This window comes from Callithrix jacchus, chromosome 2 (assembly GCF_049354715.1).
Source record: "Callithrix jacchus isolate 240 chromosome 2, calJac240_pri, whole genome shotgun sequence".
Lineage (NCBI taxonomy): Eukaryota > Metazoa > Chordata > Mammalia > Primates > Cebidae > Callithrix > Callithrix jacchus.
In genome coordinates, this window is record NC_133503.1 from 144,253,712 (window position 1) to 144,275,157 (window position 21,446).

The 21,446-nt window shown below is 35.0% G+C and overlaps 1 protein-coding gene across 4 annotated transcripts in view; it reads left to right on the top strand.

The window, feature by feature from the left end:
- ADAMTS6 (ADAM metallopeptidase with thrombospondin type 1 motif 6) overlaps positions 1-21,446 on the top strand; it is a 334,404-nt gene that overhangs the window by 242,500 nt on the left and 70,458 nt on the right. For all 4 annotated transcript variants that reach the window (XR_013532291.1, XM_078365433.1, XM_078365434.1 and 1 more), the window contains one exon: positions 9,384-9,486. Coding sequence is in view for 3 of the 4 variants with exons in the window: in XM_078365433.1 (XP_078221559.1) it covers positions 9,384-9,486 (103 nt within the window). In the remaining variant the exon portion in view is untranslated. The remainder of the gene's footprint in view (positions 1-9,383; positions 9,487-21,446) is intronic.

The window sequence follows — 21,446 nt, forward strand, 5'->3', positions numbered from 1 at the left end:
TCTTTGGTGGAAAGGAAACAGTGTTTTCATTAACTCCTATCCCTCTCAACCCAATTGCAAAGAAAAGATCCACATAAATACAAGAAGCAACTTATGAAGACAAAATTTTCATTCTAAAGATTTAAGAATAGATTAGAAAAGGATATCAAGCTATAAAATTGGCATGCCCACTCCCTATGGCAACATAACCAGTCTAGATGCCAAAGGTATTCAGATATTAGACTCTGAGGCTGATTAGTTGCATCAGGGGGTGTTGGACGGACAGTTTGTTTCCTGCATCACAGTTTGTCACCCTAGAAAGTCTTCAAAACCAGCTACATAAGGAACCTGTCTTTGATATGCACATAATGGTCTCCAGGCTGGAATAACATAAAAACAATAGCTACAGCAGGAACAAATTAATATACTTTTCATCTTTAAACTACTGTGATACCAGGAGCATTTATTAAAGATATATAGGCGACCTGGATAAAATTTGGTCCTTCTCTTAAGCCAGGAACTACAGTTGAGTTTTTGGTATCATGAGCTAGTCATGGTCTTGTGGAACCTGGGTTTGGAGGGCAGAAAAAAAGAGGACACAGTTCTTGTTTTTGGAGATAGAGATAAATGGTTGATTGGGTCCTGACAGTTTTTATAAATGTGCAAAGGTAGGAACTAACATGATTTTCTGGCAGAGCCATTATGAAAAGTGAAGACCCCAGATCTGTGCTCAATCTTCTGAAAAATGTTTGCTTCAGAGCGTCTCAAAAATAGACTTTTAATTATTATGCATATGGAATCTTCTTTTTACTGGCGTAAAGAACACTGACTACCAATTAGGCATTTCTGTTTTTCTGAAGGTTTTCATTCAAATGACTTAAAACTATCACACAGAATGTTCTAAGAGGATAAAAATTGATCTAAATATTGTAACTATTTTAAGTAGCAGAAGGTAAAGGTTAGTGTTGTAAATACCTTACTAGAAAACTTAATTTTTGTAAAGAGTAAAAATATGGTCATATAAAGGTTACAAACCAAATTTTATATCAAAGCCTAAAGAAGAAATATTAGCTACTATGAAAAGGACTTTTCCACATTTCTAAAAGGAGTTTCCTGGGGCTTAGTTGTTTTCCAAAACCAAAATAATCTTTGTATTTTTCTTATTCCTTATTATTTGTGATTTGGTGTTTGCTTGATAATATAACTATGATAGAACTTTTGGTGAAACATGTAAGCTCTGCTTGGGCTGGGATGGAAAGGCACATTATTCTTGCATCTTAAACATTTGGTTTCTCTTCTTTATGCATCAAAGCTATAAAAAAATGTATGAAGAAAAAGGGTTTTCCAGGTCATTTGTGGTCTGTTCTAAGATTTAAGTATAGATTATGTCGTATTTGGATATGTTCTCAGTCAGCTTTGCTAGAGGAGTATATTATTCAGCAATTTTTTTCCCTTTCAATGCATTGCTTAGATCATTAAATAGTGTTTTTGCCTTGGTTGTGCCAGACAGGAAAATTATATATTTGGAGATAGGATTGTGGTAAAAATAAAGCATGCAGTTTGGAGTTAAATTGACTTGAGTGTGAATCCTGACTGTGACACATGTGGCTATTTGACCTTGGCAAATCACGTAACCTCTCTAAGTTTTATTTGACTCTTATATAAATAGGCTCTATGAAACTTGCAGAGTTGTTTAGAATTAAAAGAAGTAACATACTTAAGACATCTAGCGCTATTTCTAGTACCTAATTGGTATTCAGTACCTCTTCAAATCTTCAAGTCACTTTTCTGAAGCAGAAAGACAAGTATTTTTTTAAAAAGGAAACTAATGCTTAGCAACAGGCTAGTGCTATGAAAAAGATACAGTAAAGCACAGAATTTCTGATCTAGTGCTCTTAAAAGAGATGAATCCCTTGGGAGGTGAGTGTGGCCTGGTAAGCTCTGAAAGAATTGGGTCACCTTAGACATTGTCTTACTTCTAGTCTAACCTTACCAGATAGCTGAGAACATTCTGAAACTACACATTTTGCCCTCAGGGAGAGGTGCAGGTTAAGTGAAGACGAGGTTCGGAGTTGATCCATTGACTAACAGTGTTATAATCATGTCTGAGATTACAATTAGAAAACAAATATGTGTCAACCACCTTATTCTTATAAACATACTTTACATATGTTATTGGTAGAAGGTATCCGAGTTACCAGTAGTGAGTCAATACGGGTCTGCAACAACCTCAGTTCTTGCCTCCTCAAAAGAAAGAATTTAACTGAGGGGCGTAAGGCAGAAAGAGACCGAAGCAAGTTTCAGAGCTGTAGTAGAAGTTTATTTAAAAGGCTTTAGAACTGGAAAGAAAGAAAAGGAAAGGATGCTTGGCAGAGACTCAAGTGGGCACTGAGAAGTGCAGTGTTTAACCTTCATCCTAGAACTTTATAGGCTGGCCCCCTTTCCAGTGAGTCTTCCCTTAGAGTGGGTTGCCCGCATATGCAGTGCCCTCCTTGCTCCTAGGAGGTGAGCTTGCTCAGTGTGTTTAGGAAGTTGTACACACGCCCATCTGAGGCTTTTCTTCTCTTTTCTGGTGGAATGACCCTGGAAGGTCATACTCCATCATTTTGTCTCTTAATGTGCATACCCAGGAAGTTGCTTCTTGCTGACATTTGCGTTCAATTAACACTTTAGTGCAACAGGTGTGGACCATCAGGAAATGGCCTCTTCCTGGTGCCAGCTGCCAATTTATCACTTTTAGAAAGGCAATGTGATAACTGCCAAACTGTCACCTGATAGTCCTAGTGGGTGGGGGAGAGCCCTTTCCTGCCCTGCTCATGCCTATCTAACTACACACATGACAAAAAACAACAGGAACAATATCTTGGTAATCTTTCCTAAGTTAATATGAATTTTATGGTGTATATTATGTTTTAAGAAATAAGGACTAGATTTTAAGCACAAAATAGAGCTCAAGCTCTGTTGCCCAGGCTAAAGTGCAGTGGTGTGATCTAGACTCACTGCAACTTCTGCCTCCCAGGCTCAAGGAGTCCTCCCACCTCAGCCTCCCAAGTAGCTGGGACTACAGGCATGCACCACCACGCCCAGCTCATTTTTGTATTTTTGGTAGAGATGGGTTTTGCCATGTTACCCAGGCTGGTCTCAAACTCCTGAACTTGAGCAATCCACCCGCCTCAGCCTCTCAAAGTACTGGGATTACAGGAATGAGCTATTATGGCTAACCAGTTTTTTAACGTGTTTATAAGCTCGGGGAAAAAATTATGCTACAGGTAGATGATATTTTAATAAAATTCAGACTATTCAAGGCAAATACAAGTAACTTTAATTTTTAAAACCTGCATAGAAGATTATGGTATCAAGCATGACAGCTAGATTCAAGTTAGTCTGGACAATTTGGGTTATCTGCTCTTTGTTTCCTTTTGCTTTAAAAGTAAATGTACAGTGAAAACAATCAGAAACCATTTGGGAGAAAAAATAGAAGAAAGTTGAATACAAACGGGTTGAGATGCTTCACTACAGGGACTGACCACTAAATTTAACTTTATTTGAATGCCCTAGTATGAATTACTTTAAATACATAGTATCTGATAACTAGGGAATCAGGAAATCTGTTTGCAACTTGTAAAAGAGGTTATAGAAGCAAGGCTTTTGTTAGCCCATGTGGTACCTTTGTGTAATTTATAAAAAGATGCCCATCTGGGTGAACACATAAAAATGTAACCCTTCACGGTCCCTTGTCAAGTACATGACTTGCTAGAACAGGGGTTGGATTTCAAACTCCCTCAACAATCAGGGTACAATCTGCTAAGAATATGTTGTTTTCCTGTAGAGAAAGAATAAAATTAAATTTTGGAAGTGTTGAAGGTTGGTCTGGTGTAATGGGGATGATGCAAGAGTGAATTTGGTATGAAAGCAAAAAAGAAGCAGCAGAAAGTGGGAAAGGGGTAGAGAAAGGAAGCAAAAGAACAGATGGCCAGGTTTGCTCAGTTTGCAGTTTTCCCTGATGCCGTAGGAGTCATTGTATCTTTCCAGCCTGCCTATCTCCTTTAGAAGAGCAGAGGAAAGGAAAGGGAAAGGGACAAAGGCATTTTCCTTCTTGGACCTCTTATCATATTACCAATAAGAAATTATACATCATTTGCAGAATTTTCCTCATTTGCAAGACATTTTGATACATATTTCTCTTGAAGGTAAGAGTTTTGGAGCCATATTTTGCAAATGAAAAAAGGCACAAAAAGGATTGGGGACTTGCCAAGATCACCGTATTCTTTAGGACAAAACCAGGATTAGAACCCCAGTAATAGAAATGCCACTGAAAAGTTTGTAAGCAGAAGCTGAAATTTCTTTCTGTAACACCTTTTATGCCTCAGAGAATTATTCTTTTTTTTTCTTCCAGATTTATCTACCCATACAAAGTATTAAGTTTAGTCAAAAGGAGATACTGCTAAACAAGATAGTTGGAAGACTGTTAACTTATACAGATCTCTGGGAAGAGAGTGGTGATAAAGATGCTAATATTAATTTGTTTCTTTTAAAATACTAAGACCTAAAGATGTTGAGACCTGCAGCTTTGCTCTCCAGATTTATACAGGGCCCTGCTAGTTTGTTTTTTGAAAGAGAAGATGCTTGATCAGTGTTAGCACTAGAATGCTGAAAATCTGTCAGGATTTTACTTTAAAAATCTGTTGCTTATGCCCTCTGTTTTCTGTTATGGTTTCTGCATAGTGTCAGCATGTATTATCCTTAAGTAATTTAAGGATCCTTAAAGCATTATTCTTTAAACTCTCTACTATTCCCAAACAAAACAAAAATGTATTTTACATAATGTTTCCTTAAGGAATTCCTCTTTCACTCTCATTTTTTCAAACCAGCATATATAACTCCAACTGAGCTTACTTTTAATCAACACAAATTCAGAGCATTCCCTGATGGAATGAAATCAGGAAAACAATACTGGCTGATGTATTCTAGAAGCAATGGCATGGAATCAAGTCCCCAAGTGTACTTCAATTCCCTTAAACCTTTCCATTCTCTATACTATTCTTTGAACACCCTGAATACATTTCTGCCTTAGGGCCTTTGGATTTACTGTGTTCTGGAAGATTCTTTTCAGGGATATGGATATGTACATAAATCATTTGTGCAGTTTCTTTTAGCTCTCCACTTGAATGCCACCTTATCAGAGAGGATTTCTCTGATCATACTATTTAAAACAACTTCCCTCCTGCCTCACTGTCAGTCTCCTTATCTTGCTTTATTTTTCTTCTTTCTCATCTCCAACTAGAGTAAACTCCATAAAAGCAGAGATATAATCTATCTGGGTTTTGTTTCTCAGTAACCCTGCAGCCTAGATTATATCTGCCACATATTAAGCATTTTATGAATACCTGCTAACATGAAAAGAAAGATACTTAAGGCCAGTTCTTGCTGCTTTGTTGTAAGAGAACTAATGATAAGTTATGATGTGCACCTACAAAAGCCATCAAGGTCCAGATACCTTTCAGTTTAGGGTTAGATTTATTCAGTGTGGACACAGAAGGATGGAGAAAGATAATTGGATTATAAAAAGGCAGGTTTTGAATGAAAGTAAGGAAGAACCTGCTAATAATTGCAGCTGTTTGAAAAGTGTTTGATCTTTTTTTCTGTATATGTTTATATAGATTGTATGACCACTTTGGGGTAATTATAGAGGAAATCCAAGCATCTTATGCAAATTAGATTATATCACTTATAACATGAATTCTTAAAAGGTGTGATTCTATATTGACTGAGAAATTAATAATTGAGTTCGGTTCTTCTGTGAAATGCTGCCAAACAGATATATCCATATTATGTTAACACCCTACACCAGGGTTTGACACATTGTACCTCTTGGGCCCAATCTTACTGATTAACTCTTTTTATAAGTATTTTTATTGGAACACAGCCATGGCCATTTATTTACATATTGCCTATGGGTTCTCTCACACTATAATGCACAGTTGAGTAGTTGCAACAGAGATACATGGCCTGCAAAGCCTAAAATATTCACTATTTGGGCCTTTACAGTAAAAGTTTGACAACTTCTGCCCTAAAGAGAAAAATATTACCTGGAAACCTGTATTTATTCAGTTTTCCAAGTAGTTCATGATGATGATGATGATGATAACTGTTGTATCAATCAAGGTTTAACTATGATAGTGTAGATAACTTTGAATATGAAAATAGAGGGCATTTAATGCAAGGAATTGACTACATGGATGATGAGAGTCTGACTAGTTCCTACCAGGAAGATACATAGAAGGTAGTTTTCTCAGAGCCCAGAGGCTACAATCACACAGCAGAAGCTGGAATCACAGGGTAGAAGGCTAGGGAGCTGGAGCTACAAAAAAGATTCTGCTTCTGCCTGAGATGCTGTCCGAGGTACAGAGGAAAGGAGAAAAATACCCTGGCTTCTCCAACTAGTGCCTCCCATTACCTGAAGCCAACCATAAGTCAGCTGACAAAAAAGCCTGAGAAACGGAGCTTTCAGGGTTTGTTCCCCTAAAATACAGAGCAGAACAGAAGGGTAAGGAATGAGTGTAAGGACACCTAGACCCAAGACCTTCACAGTTGCTAATAGTTATTAAGTACTACCTTAGGCCAGGTACAGAGCTAAACAGTTTGCAGAATCTGTTCCCTAGGAGGTAAATATTAGTATTACCCCCAGTTTATAGATGAGGCTTAGACAAGTAAATTACTCAAGACCATGAATTAAATAAATGACCAAGTTAGAAATAATCCAGGTCTGCCTTATTCCAAAACTCTTGCTTTTAGCCCTCTCATTTTACAAATGAGAAAAAAAGTGGTTTGGAAAGATCAGAAACTTGCAAGTTTCTTATCTTTGAATGGCCAGGCTAAGTCTAGAACCCAAATTGTTCCTATTAGGTTTTCGTACATTTTAGGGAAGCAAAAACCTTTAAGGCTGTTATTGTAGCATTTAGAGAGTAACCAGAGGAGACTCCAACACTTATCATGAAAGTATCCTTGCACAGTGAAACTATTACTAAGCAACTTTTCTGTACCCCAGTTTACTTTGTTGTAAAGTAGGATTAATTATAACTACCTCAAAAGAGTGTTGAGAAAGGGTATATAGATAATATATCTAAAGATCTTTGTACAGTGTGCCACAGAATAAGTACTTAGTAAATACTAGCTTGCTATTATTATTGTTAATCTTTTTATTATGCCCATCCTAAGAGTGGTTATCACAGGAAAAACATGGATCAAAAATTTCATGAAATGTTACCAAATGCTTCATTAAACAGCAATATCCTCATATTGGACATTTTACTTTTATTTAGGAGAATTGTTAGAAGATACTAAAAAAATTGCATTTTTGTTTTGTTTGCCTTTAAGCGAATGACCCTCATGATGTTTTAGTTTCTTAACTCAAGGTCTTCTTAATGTACTGGTGCTTATATATGTGAAATATCATTTCCTCTTATGCATCCAAATAGTTCATCATCTTTCGAGGATGGTCTTTTTCCAACCATTCCCAGTATGTGAACTTTTCCCTTCCTATTCCCATGGCTTTTCTTGGCTTCATTCTTAATAGTCTCCCACTCCCTCACAAGTCCTTTTTTTTTTTTCTTAACTAGAACAGTTTCTGTAATACTTTGGTACATGTTCAAGATTTTTTTCTCAACTGATATATACCTAGCTAATCATGGACACATTTATATTTTACTTGTACCCAGCACATATAGACAATATGTAACATGCTGTCATATACTATATATATTGCTCAAGATGGTTCTTTTTTCATGGTCATTTTTCCATTTGTGTATTGTTTCTCCAACGAAGTTGACAGCCATGCTTCGAAGAACTTTGGTGATTGGTGCTTTACAGATACTTAAGTGCTGTGTGAAAACTTAGAGCTAGAGTTCAAATTGTTTGTATTTTTTTTTTAATTGTTATTTGCTTCTAAAAGTAGTCTTGCTGCATGACAAAAGCCACTGACAATGTTAGTCCTTCTGTGGGATTCACTAAAAATAACTTGAAAAGTAAAAGATCCAAAGATTAGCAGACCAGGAAACAAAAGACCCCAAAAACATATCCTTCTGGCATGATACACCATTTAGCCTATGGTAAATATTTTTCGTTTATTTAAAGGCAAGCAAGAGGGTAATTTGACAAGATTAATCACTAGGTTTTATCACTGACATGTCATTTTAATGAGCTGAAAACATTTTAAAATGCAGGACTCATAACAGAGTGTGGACCTGCCACACTCTGAATCTGTGTGTTTTGGACTTGATATGGTGAAAATTGAAATGTAGTATATAGGCAGTAATGATCACCATGCAAATATTTGTACATTGTGGTCTATTATTACTGCATATGCTTCAGAGTGACCATTTACAATGTACTCTCCTCAGAAAACTATACAAAGCAAACTCAGAGATCTAAGGGAGGGTAGTAGAAAGTCCTCAAAACAATCTCTAAGTGTGCCTGTAACATACTTTTCATTTATTCCCAATTCAGAATTTTCTGTAATGACATATTCTGTTCTTCCGTTTTTCTCGGTCAGTCTTTGAAAATCAGTAATTTTAGTTTTTAAGTACTACAGCTATTGAACTTTAAAAAATAAGTCAAAGTAAGTCATATCACTTAAACACTGTGAGCTTTATAATTCTTTGTGAACTTAAAGGTTGAGTTTAGGATGAGCCTGTGGTATATGGAATCTAGAGCTAGCTGGATTGGCAAGACTTTTCTCTTTAAAAAAATTCAGAAGCATTTCTGAATACATGGAACATTTTCAACTTTTAAGAACAGATAATCCTCTTTTCACCCCCTTAACATCCTTCTCCACACCTCAAGTAAATGTACATGTTTTTGGCCATTTTGTATTCTATTATCTGTGATGTTAATATGTTACCTGTAAATCTTAGTAAGTCCAAATACCTTGAATTTTAAGGTGTTTATACTTGAGGTCTAGCATTTTGTCTACTTTATTCCTCATTTAAAATGTTTTTTTGTCAAGGCTAAATAGTAAATAGTTATAGTAGTGGGGGTCCAAACCACAATTAATAATCCAAAAAGGATTTTGTGTTTTAATTTATTCATCTAGGTTTTATGTGTCTTTATAAGGAGATACCTGATGAACTGACTACAAAGAGAACTATGACATGTATCCAACTGTAAAGTTATAGGGAAACTGTCTAACACTTTGTTTAAATTACCTCAGTTATATCTTTTATAGCTAAGATGACAATTCACACACTTCAGTATGAATACTGACTGTAAAACCATAAAGCAAATGCTAGAATTATAGCCACTGAATAAGGTAGTGAGTTAATTTGATGCAGTTCATTTAGGGACATTGTCCCTTGCTTTTGGTATTTTCCAACAATGGTACTATTTATGATTTTATTTTATTTTAGCCATGCCCTTTGGGTTCCCGAGATTTTCGAGAGAAACAGTGTGCAGACTTTGACAATATGCCTTTCCGAGGAAAGTATTATAACTGGAAACCCTATACTGGAGGTAATGTATAACCTGACAGAGCATTCATGCTTGAGTGCTTTGCAAATGTCAAAGAATATACAAATACATACAAACACATGCATACATTCATGTACATACTAGTTAAAATTAGTGTTTGCCAATAAAAGTAGGGAAATGCTTATAGTACTAAAAAGGTTTCATGGTTTATTTGCCCTGTAATAAGGTTGATATATTAGTACAAACTATCAGAAATCACTTTTTAAAACCTAGTTATGTTTAACAAGGTATAAAATTCCTGGAAAGGATATCTGGACATCAAAACCATGTAGTATTTTTTGAGTTCTGCTTGAGGCTTCCTTGGGACATGTGTAAGTTACATTATAATCTAAAAATTTGCAATTATCACCCTAAAACAAGTTATAAGAATATAAATCAGGAAACTCTGTGTCCTTGCTTAGTCATGGGCCAGGATTATTGTTATTCTGTTTGAGAGTTAGAAAACATTTTTGCTTTTTAATTTGGGCATCTGTCAAGCACTGATTGTTCAATAAGCAGAAGTATTTTATACTTCCAAAATACAAATTACATTTTGTTGAAAATTTCACTTGGAGGCCGGGCATGGTGGCTCAGGCCTGTAATCCCAGCACTTTGGGAGGCTGAGGCAGGTGGATCACCTGAGGTCAGGAGTTTGAAACCAGCCTGGCCAACATGGCAAAACACCATCTCTACTGAAAATACAAAAATTAGCCGGGCTTGGTGACATTCACCTGTAGTCCTAGCTACTTGGGAGGCTATGGCCAGAGAATTGCTTAAATCCAGAAGGCTGAGGTTGCAGAGAGCCAGGATCGCACCACTGCATTCCAACCTAGGCGACAGAGTCTCTAATTCAAAAAACAAGGAAAAAGGAATATACTCTTAAGTTTACTGTGCTTGCTTTTCCAATATCTTATTTAAAATAATCTTACAGTGACAACTTTGTATTTACCTCCAAGATTCTACCAATAACATTTTACTATGCTTTCTTCATACATGTCTATTCTTTTCTCTGTCCATTTATTAATCCATCTTATTTTTTTATGTATTTCAAAGTAAATTTCAGTCATTAATGTACTTTTCTCTTAAGTACTTCAGCATGGTAACATTATCCACAGTTCAATTTTTTGTTTGCTTTTATCTCTTAAGGCAAGATTACATACAGTGACATGCACGAATCTTCTATGTTTTCTCTGATTTTTGACTAATGCATACACTTAAAAAATCCTATTGCAATATGGAACATTGGCTTTACCTCCAAAATTCTTCCAGTCTTTGCCTTAGTCTTTTTAGACTGTGATAACAAGTAACCATAGACTAGAGGTCTTAAACTACAGAAGTTTATTTCTCAGTACTGGAGGCTGGAAATCTGAGATCAAGGTGTCAGCATGGTTAGAGTCTGGTGAGGGCCCTCTTCTGGGTTGTGGACTGTTATTTTTTCATTATATCCTCATGTGGCAGAAAGAGTAGGGAAAAGAGCTCTCTTGGGTCCTTCTTATAAGGCTACTAACACCATTCAGAGGGCTCCACTGTCGTGACCTAGCTACTCTCCAAAGGCCTCATCTTCAAATTGGGGATTAGAGTTTCAACATATGGGTTTTGAGGGGACACAAACACACAAAGTCCTTGAAAGTCCTTATAGTCCTTTGCAATCAATAGTTACCTCTACCTGGTCCTCCTAAAAGACAACCATCATTCTGATTTTTTTTCTCACCATAGTTTAGTTTTGCCTGTTCCAGAACCTCATGCTCTGTTGTAAATCTTCTTTAAGCCTAATGTTTTTGAGATCTATCTACGTTGTTGTATATAGAAGTGGTTCACTCTAGCCAGGTGCAGTGGCAGATACCTGTAAGCCCAGCTACTTGGAAGGCGGAGGCAGGAGAATCACTTGGGTCTAGGAGTTCTCTTAAAAAAAAAAAAAAAAAGTAGTTCGTTCTTTTTTATTGCTAAGCAGTATTCCATCATAATAACCAGTTTTTCCATTCTGCTCTGATGGACACCTGGGTTGTTTCTAGTTTTTAGCTGTTATGAGTAAACTGCTAGGAACATTTGTGTACTATCATTTTATGAGTATATATTTTCATTTTACTTGGGTAAATACTTGGTAGTAGAATTGCTGGGCAATAGGTTAGATGTGAATTTAGTTTAGTTTTAAAAGAAACTGCCAGATGTTTTTCCAAAGTGATTGTAGCATATTTTACTCCCACTGACAATGTGTGAGGATTCTATTTGCTGCACATCTTTGTCAATATTTGGTGTTTTCAGTCATCTTCTGGTGGGAGTAGAGTGATATTTCAATGAAATTTCCATTTCCATTTTCTGATGGTAATGTTAAGCATGTTTTCATATATTTATTGGCCATTATATGTCTCTTTCTGTACTGTCTGTTCAAATCTTTTTGCCTATTTTTAATTGGGTTTTTTGTCTTCTCAAGTCGTAGTCATTTTTAAGTTTTACAAATGTTTTGTCACATTCTGTGGCTTTCCTATTGCTTTTTAAATGGTGTTTTTATGCATTTTAATTTTTCTGTTTTTAAGCTCCAATTTTTAAATAATTTTTCTTTCTGATCATTATGTTCTGTGTCCTAAGAAATCTTTGCCTACCTCTACTTAAGAAAATATTTTCTTATGTTTTCTTCCACAAGCCTTATTGTTTAGTACTTACATTTACATCTATGATCTATCTCAAAATAATTTTTGGTATGATTTGTATCTGTAGTGTATTTATGAATTTTGTTTTGTATTGTTTATCTGTCAGAGTTATGCCAGTACCACACTGACTTGATTACTGTAACTATATAGTCATGAACACAGGTAGTTTAAGTTCCACTAGCTTTGATGTTTTTTATGAGTTCTTCCAATATGCTAACTTCTTTGTATTTTCACCTAAAATTTTGAATCTGTTGTTCATGTCTGCAGAAAAACCTGCTGGACTTATGAATGGTGTTATGTTGAATCTATAGATCAATTGGGGGAAAACTGAGATATTAATCATATTGAATTTTCCAATTTTTGAACATGGTATATCTTGCAGTTTATTTAGGTCTTTAATTTCTCTCAGCTATGTTTTGTACTTTTAAGTGTAAGGTCCTGCACGTACTTTATTAAATCAATTCCTGAGTAATTTATGGTTTTGACACTATTGTTAATAAAACTTTTGAAAATTCCATTAATATTTGTATATTAACTTTGTATTCTGTGACCTTTCTAAGTTCTCATATTCCCTTTTTTTTGAGATAGGGTCTGGTTCTGTCATCCAGGGCGTAGAGCAGTGGTACAATCTCAGCTCACTGAAACCTCCACCTCCTGGGCCCAAGCGATCCTTCCATCTCAGTTCCTTGAGTAGCTGAGACTACAGGCACACAGTCTCACGTCTAGCTAGTTGTATTTTTTGTAGACATAGGGTTTCGCCATGTTGCCCAGGTTAGTCTCCAACTCTTGGGCTCAAGCGATCCACATGCCTCAACTTCCCAAAGTTTTGGAATTACACACCCAGCCTAAATTCTCATATTCGAATTGTTTTATAGATGCTTAGGATTTTTTTGATAAACAGTCATATTGTCCAGAAATAGAGACAATTTATTTGAATCTTTATGACTTTTATTTCATTGTCTTGCCTTAATGCACTGGATTGGCCCTTGAGTGTAATTTGTGCATGTATTGATTGTATTTTTTATTCTGTATCCTATTAGTATGCTGAGTGACTTGATAGATTTGGCAATTTCAAACCAAGATTTTTTTTTTTTTTGAGACAGGGCCTTGCTCTGTTGCCCAGGCTAGAGTGCAGTGGTGTGATCATGGCTCACTGCAGTCTCAACCTCCTGGGCTCAATCAAGCATCCTCCCACCTCAGCCTCCTGAGTAGCTGGGGCTACAGGTGTGTGCCACCATGCCTAGCTAATTTTTGTATTTTTTGTAGAGATGGGGTTTTGTCATATTGCCCGGTCTGGTCTCCAGTGCCTGGGCTCGAGCAGTCTACCCATCTCAGCTTCCCAAAGTGCTGGGATTATAAATGTGAGCCAACAAGCCCAGCCTCAAACCTAGCTTATATTCCTAGGACAAACCTCATGCGATCATGACATATTATTTTTTATGTATTATTGGATTTAACTTAATTGATGGTGTTTTATTAAGGATATTAGCATCTGTGTTCAAATTTGTAAATATTTTTCTTGTATATCTTTGATAAGTTTTGATATCAGACACATTCTGGTTTCCCAAAATAGAATATTTGTTCATTTTTGAAAGAATTTTAGGTCTGTCTATTATGAATAGTGAAAAAAAAGAATTTTAGGATTGATATTATTTCTTCCTTAGAATAGATTTCACTAGTAAAACCAGCCAGGCTTGGTATTTTCTTTGTGAAAAGCTGTTATTAAAAATTTAACTCCTTTAATAGAAAAAAGGTATGTGGTTGTTTTTTTTTTTTTAATTTCTTGTGGATTTTTGTTTTGTTTTGTTTTTCTTTTTTGAGACAAGGTCTCCCTCTGTTGCTGAGGCTGCAATGCAGTGGCCCAGTCATATCTCACTGCAGTGTCGATCTCCCAAGCTCAAGAGATCCTCCCTCCTCAGCCTCCTGAGTAGCTGGCCACCACACCAGGTTAATTAATTATTTTTATTTTTAGTTGAGACTACGTCTCGCTATGTTGTCTAGGCTGGTCTCAAACTCCTAAGCTCAAGGGATTCTTCAGTCTCAGCCTGCCAAATTACTGGGATTATAGGTGTGAACCACCATGCCTGGCCTTATTTCAGTTTTTGATTTTGTATCTTTAAGAAATTTATGTTATATTCATGTGGTCCAGTTTATTGATATAAAGCTGATCATAACATTCTCTCGTTATGCTGTTTAATATTAATATTTATAAAATATGTAGTGATGTATGCTTTCATTTTTGTTATTGATAATTTGTGTTTTCTCTGTTTTTCTTGGTCAGTCTTGTTTGGGATTTGTTAATTTTGTTAATCTTTTCAAAGAACCAAATTTTGGCTTTGGTACTCTTTTCTGTAATCTGTCTTTTTTTCTGGCTTATTAATTTTTGCTCTTAGAGTTATCATTTTCTTATTTATTTTCAGTTTCTTTTGCTCTTTTACATTTCCAAAATTTGATGTTATATTTTTGTAGCTTTTAGTTCAAACTGTTTTATTTATATTATGAGTTCTTTGACCTCTGGGTCACTTAGAACTGTTTTAATTTCCAAATATTTGAAATTTTCTACAATTTTTTTGTCATTCATATATAATTTAATTGCATTAAGATTAGAGAATAGGCCAGGTGTGGTGGCTCATGCCTATAATCTCAGCACTTTGGAAGGCCAAAGTGGGAGGACTACCTGAGCCCAGGAGTTGGAGACCACCCTTGGCAACATAATGAGACCTTGTCTCTACAAAAAATAAAAAATTAGCTGGGTGTGGTAGTACATGCCTGTAGTCTCAGCTACTCAGGAGGTTGAGGAGGGAGGATCACTTCAGCTCAAGAGGTGGAGGCTACAGTGAGCTATGATTGCACCAGTGTAGAGTGAAACTCTGTCTTAGAAAAAAAAAGAAAGAAAAGAGATTAGAGGATACTCTGTTTTTGGTGAATGTTCTATGTATACTTGAAAATAATATTTTCTGCAGTTACTGGCTATACAGTGTTCTATAGATATCTATGAGATCAACTTGGTTGAGAATGTTGTTTAATCTTTTATATTCTTTCTGATTTTTTTCTACTCTCATTTTATCAATTATTGAGAGTGGTATGTTAAAATATCACATCTGTTATCTGGCTTTGCTTTCATTTAAAAAAAATTTGCTTCATGTATTTGAATGTTTTTTATTAGGTACACATGTCTTTGAGATAGATTGTTTCACCATAGAATAGGAGAAGTGTCTGAAATAATTCACATACTTAATAATTACCATCTACATAATTTCATGCATAGTGAATTAAAACTAAATTCATAAGCTTTAACTTAAGATAATTGGTTAATATGACCTTTCATTTAGAAAATCATTTTAAATCCTTACTGGAATTAACAACTGTTAATTGTCAGAGTTCTCTAGAAGGACAGAACTGATGGAATATATATAAAGAGGAGTTTATTAACTCACATGCTCACAGGGTCCCACATGCTCACAGGGTCCCACAATAGGCCGTCTACAGGATGAGGAGCAAGGAGAGCCAGTATGAGTTCCAAAACTGAAGAACTTGGAGTCTGATGTTTGAGGGCAGGAAGCATCCAGCATGGGAGAAAGATGTAGGCTGGGAGGCTAGACCAGTCTCTCTTTTCATATTTTTCTGCCTGCTTATATTCCAGCCTAGCTGGCAGCTAATTAGATTGTGCCCAGCCCAATTAAGGGTGGGTCTGCTTTTCCCTGCCCACTGACTCAAGTGTTAATCTCCTTTGGCAATACTTTCACAGACACACCTAGGATCTATACTTTGTATCCTTCAATCCAATCCAGTTGACAGTATTCACCATCACAACAGCCTTACCTTTTTTTCCCCCCACAGTTTCACTGAAGTATAAATGACAAATACAAATTGTATATAGTTAAGGTGTACAATGTAATGTTTTGATATACATGTGCACTGAAATGATTATGGTAATCAAGCTGTCACCTCACATAGTTACCTTTTGTGTGTGTATGTGATAAAAATACCTAAGACTACTCTCTTAACAAATTTAAAGTATACTATACATTATTCCTAACTATACTATATTAGATCTCTAGAATTGATCCCTCTAATAACTAAAAGCTTGTACCCTTTCAGCAACATCTCCTCATTTCCACTGAATCCCTGATAAGCACCCTTCTCTGCATTTCTATGAGTTTGACATTTTAGAATCCACACATAAGTGAGATCATACAGTATTTGTCTTTCTGTGTCTGGCTTATTTCACTAAGCATGATGTGCCCCAGGATTTCTTTATTTCTTTCTCATTTAAGATGGAATGACATTGCATTATATATAGCTATGTAAGACAATTTTCTTATCCATTCATCTGTTGACAGACACTTGGGTTGTTTCCATATCTTGACTAATGTGAATAATGCTTCAATGAACATGGGAGTGTAAGTATCTCTTTGAGAGAGTGATTTTATTTCCTTTGGATATATACCCAGAAGTGGGATTACTGGATCATATGATCATTCTATTTTTAATTTTTGGAGAAGCCTGCATCCTGTTTTCCATAATGGCACTGCCAGTTTACATTCCCACAAATAAAGTATTTAAGAGTGTTCTTTTCTCCACATCCTCACCTACACTTGTTATCTTGTGACTTTTTGGTAATAGCCATCCTAACGTGTGGGGTGATATCTCATGGCGGTTTTTATTTGCATTTCTCTGATGATTAGTGATTTTGCACACCTTTTCATGTACCTGTTGGCCATTTGTATTTCTTCCTTGGGGAAAAAAAGGTCTATTCGCATTCTTTGCCTATTTTTTAATTAGGTTTTTTTTTTGTTTGTTTGACTATTGAGTCTTACGCATTCCTTTTATGTTTTGGGCATTTTCTCCTATTCTGTGGATTCACTTTTCATTTTGCAGATTGTTTCCTTTGCTGTGCAGAAACCTTTTAGTTTGACACAGCCCTTCTTGTTTATTTTGGCATTTGTTGTCTGTGCTTTTGGTGTCATATCCAAAAAAATCATTGCCAAGACCATTGATTGTACTGGAGTTTTTCCTTTATGTTTTCTTCTAGTAGTCTTACATTTAATTTTTTAATCCATTTTCAGTTGACTTTTGTGTATGGTGTAAGTATCCATTTTCTCTTTCCTTTTTTTTTTTTTTTTTTTGCATGTGAACATCTAGTTTTCCCAACACCATTTATTGAAGGTACTATCCTCTCATCACTATATTCTTGGTACCTTTGTCAAAGATTAGTTGACTATGTATGCATGGGCTTATTTTCAGGCTTAATATTTGTTCCATTGCTCTACTTATCTGTTTTAATAACGTACTATACTCTTCTGATTGCTACAGTTTAGTAATATAGTTTGAAATCAGAAAATGTGGTGCCTGTAGCTTTGTTGTTCTTGTTCAAGATTGCTGTGGCTATCTGGAGTCGTTTTTAGTTTCATATGAATTTTAACATTGTTTTTTCTATTTTTGTGAAAAATATATTGAAATTTTGATAGAGATTGCATTGAATCCATAGATCACTTTGGGAAGTATGGACATTTTGACAATATTGATCTTTTCAATACATGAGCACATGATATCTTTCCATTTATTTGTGTCTTCTTCAATTTTTTTCCCCAGTGTTATACCTAAGCATTTTTATGCTATTGTAAATAAGATTGCTTTCTTAATTTCTATCTTATGTAATTCATTGTTAGTGTATAGAAATGGACTGATTTTTGTACGTTGATTTTGTATCTGTATTTGCTTAATTTTTCTATAAGTTCTAACAGTTTTTGGTGAAGTCTTTAGGGTTTTCTGTGTATCAGAATATGCTGTCAGCAAACAGACCATTTTTCTTCTTCCAATCCATCTTTCATGCTTTTATTTCTTTTTCTTGCTTACTTGCTCTGACTAGGACTTCAGTACTATGTTGAATAGAAGTGGTAAGAATGGGCATTGTTACCTTGCTCCTGATCTTAGAGGAAAAAATGTCAACCTTTCATCACTGAATATGATGTTAGCTGTGAGCTTGTCATACAGGACATTTATTGTGTTGAGGTGTACTCTTTCTATACTTAATTTCTATAATGAAAACATGTTGAATTTTGTCAAATGCTGTTTTTGCATCTATTGAGATAATTATTTGGATTTTGTCCTTCATTTTGTTAATATGGTGTATTCCAGTGCCTGATTTGTGTATGCATCCTCAGGATGAATCCTACTTAATCATGGTGAATGATCCTTTTAATTTGCCATTTAATTTAATTTGCTAGTATTTTGTTGAAAAATTTTGTAACCATGTTCATCAGGAATATTGGCCTGTAATTTTCTTTTCTGTTAGTATCCTTGTCTGGCTTGTTATCAGGGTAATGTTGGCCTCATAAAATATATTTGGAGGTATTCCCTTCTCTGCAATGTTTTTGAAAGAGAGTGAGAAAAATTGATATTAATTGTCCTTTAAATATTTGGTATAATTTACTAGTGAAGCATAAGTTATTGCACCTTTATTTGATGAGAGTTTTTTTTAACTGATTCAACCTCTCTTCTTATTGTTCTATTCACATTTTCTATTTGTTCATGATTCAGTCTTTGTTGTATATCTCTAGAACTTTATTCATTTATTCTAGTTTATCTAACTTGTTGACATATAAGTGTTCATAGTACTCTCATGGTCCTTTGCAGTTCTGTGATGTTCATTGTAACGTCTCCTCTTTCATTTCTGATTTTTTTTATTTGAGGTTTTTCTCTTTCTCTCCTAATAGAGCTAAAGATATGTCAATTTTATTTATCTTCAAAAAACCAACTCAGTTTTGTTTATCATTTCAATTTGTTTTCTTGTGTCTATTTCTGCCCTGATCTTTGTCATTTCCTTCCTTCTTCTAACTTTGGGGTTAGTTTGTTCTTCTTTTTCTAGTTCCTTGAGTTGTAAAGTTAAGTCATTTATTTGAAATCTTTCTCCTTTTTTCATGTTAGATATTTATTGCTATAGGCTTTCTTCCTTGAAGCGCATTTACAACATCTCATAAGTTTTGCAATGTTGTATTTCTATTTTTACTTGTCATAAGGTTTTTGTTTGATTTTTTTTTTTTTAAGACAGAGTCTCAATTAGTCATCCAGGCTGGAGCGCAGTGGTGCGATCTTGGCTCACTGCAATCTCCGCTTCCCAGGGACAAGTGATTCTTCTGCCTCAGCCTCCCAAGTAGCTGGGATTACAGGTGTGTACCACCATGCCCGGCTAACTGTTTGTATTTTTAGTAGAGACTAGGTTTCAACATGTTGGCCAGGCTGGTTTTTAACTCCTGACCTGAATTGATCCATTTACCTTGGTCTCCCAAAGTGCTGTGATTACAGGTATGAACCATCGTACCCAGCCACTTGTCATCAGATATTTTTAAATTTACTTTCTGATTTCTTCCTTGACCTATTGATTGTTCAGGAGCATGTTCTTTAATTTCCACATATTTGTTAATTTTCTAGTTTTCTTTTTGTAACTGATTTCTAGTTTTATACCATTGTGGTCAGAAAAATGCTTGATATGGTTTCAATCTTAAATTTGTTAAGACTTGTTTTGTGGCCTAACAGATATGTATCCTTGAGAACTTTCTGTGTAGGCTTGAAAAGACGGTGTATTTTGATCCTGTTGGATGGAACGTTTTGTACGTATATTAATTCTATTTGCTCTAAAGTATAATTCAAGTGTATCTTTTCCTTATTGGTATTCTGTCTGGATGAGCTATCCATTGTTGAAAGTGGAGTACCAAAGTATTCTCTTAGTGTATTGCTATTTCTCTCATTATATTTTAATATTGCTTTATATATTTAGGAACTCCAATGTTGGGTGCATATTTACAATGGTAAATTGTACTGAATTCATGAATTGACTCCTTTGTCATTACATAATAACTTTCTTTGTCTCTTGTTACAGTTTTTGACTAATAACCTATTTTGCCTGAGTTAAGTATAGCTCTCCCAGCACTCTTTTGTTTTCTGTTTGCATGGAATGTATCTTCCCATCACTTCACATTTAGTCTATGTGTGTTACTAAATTTGAAGTGAGTCACTTGCAGGCAATACAGAGTTGTCTTGTTTTTTTAAAAAGAAATTCATTCAATCATTTCGTTTTCTCATTGTAGAAATTTAAAGTAATTATTTTTAGGTAAGAACTTCCTATTTGTCCATTTTTTTTGGCAGTTTTGTAGACTTTTTTTATTCCTTTTTCTCTTTGTAGTCTTTCTTTGTAATCTGATGATTTTCTGAGTAGTGTGCTTTGATTTCATTTTCTTTTTTTTTTTTTTTGTATATCTACTATATGTATTTCATTTGTGATTACCATGAGGCTTATGTAAAATCTATAATTATAATAGTCTATTTTTAGCTGTTAACAACTTACCTTCAATCAAATACAAAAATTTGACACTTTTACTTTTCTGTTTTATCTTTTTGATGTTACAGAGTACACCTTTTTATATTATAGTCCATTCACAAATTAGTGTAGCTATCGGCCTCTTCTGGCCTGTAAGGATTCTGCCAAGAAATCTGCTGAAAGACCGCTGGAGTTCCCTTGTATGTTATGAATCCTTTTTCTCTTGCCTTCAAAATTCTTTGTCTTTGATTTTTGACAGTTTAATTATTATGTGTGTGTGATGTCTTCATTGGATTGAGCCTCATTAGAGATCTTTGAGCTTCATATATTTGAATGCCATTTTGCTCCCTAGATTTGGGAAGTTTTCAGCCATTATTTCTTTAAATAAGCCTATTCCACTCTCTCTTTCTTCTCCATCTAGGATTCCTATAATGTGAAAATTAGTTATCTTAGTGGTGTCCCATAAATCCTATAGGTTTTCTTTATTACTTTTTATTCTTTTTCCTCTGACCAGATACTTTTAAATGACTCCTCTTCAAGTTTATGGACTCTTTCTTCGGCTTGATTAAGTCTACTCTTGATGCTTTCTCTTGCATTTTTTATTTCATTCATTGTTTTCTTCACCTTCAGAATTTGTTTTTATTAATGATTTATATATCTTTATTGAACTTCTCACTTTTTCATGCATTGTTTTTCTGATTTCATTAACTTGTCTATCTGTGTTCTCTTATAGTTCCCTCATCTTCTTTCAAACAATTTTGAATTCTTTTTCATGCCATTCATAGATCTCCATGTCTTTGGGGTTGGTTATTGGAATATTACTATGTTTCTTTGGTGATATCATGTTTTCTTGATTTTTCTTCTGGTTCCTTGAAGTACTGTGTTGCTGTCTTTGCATTTGGAGAATGCAGTCTTTACTGACTGGCTCCCAGAGAGAAATGTCCTTAACAAACAACCCAGTTAAAGATTCTGAGGCTCTCCCAGACCTTGTCTAT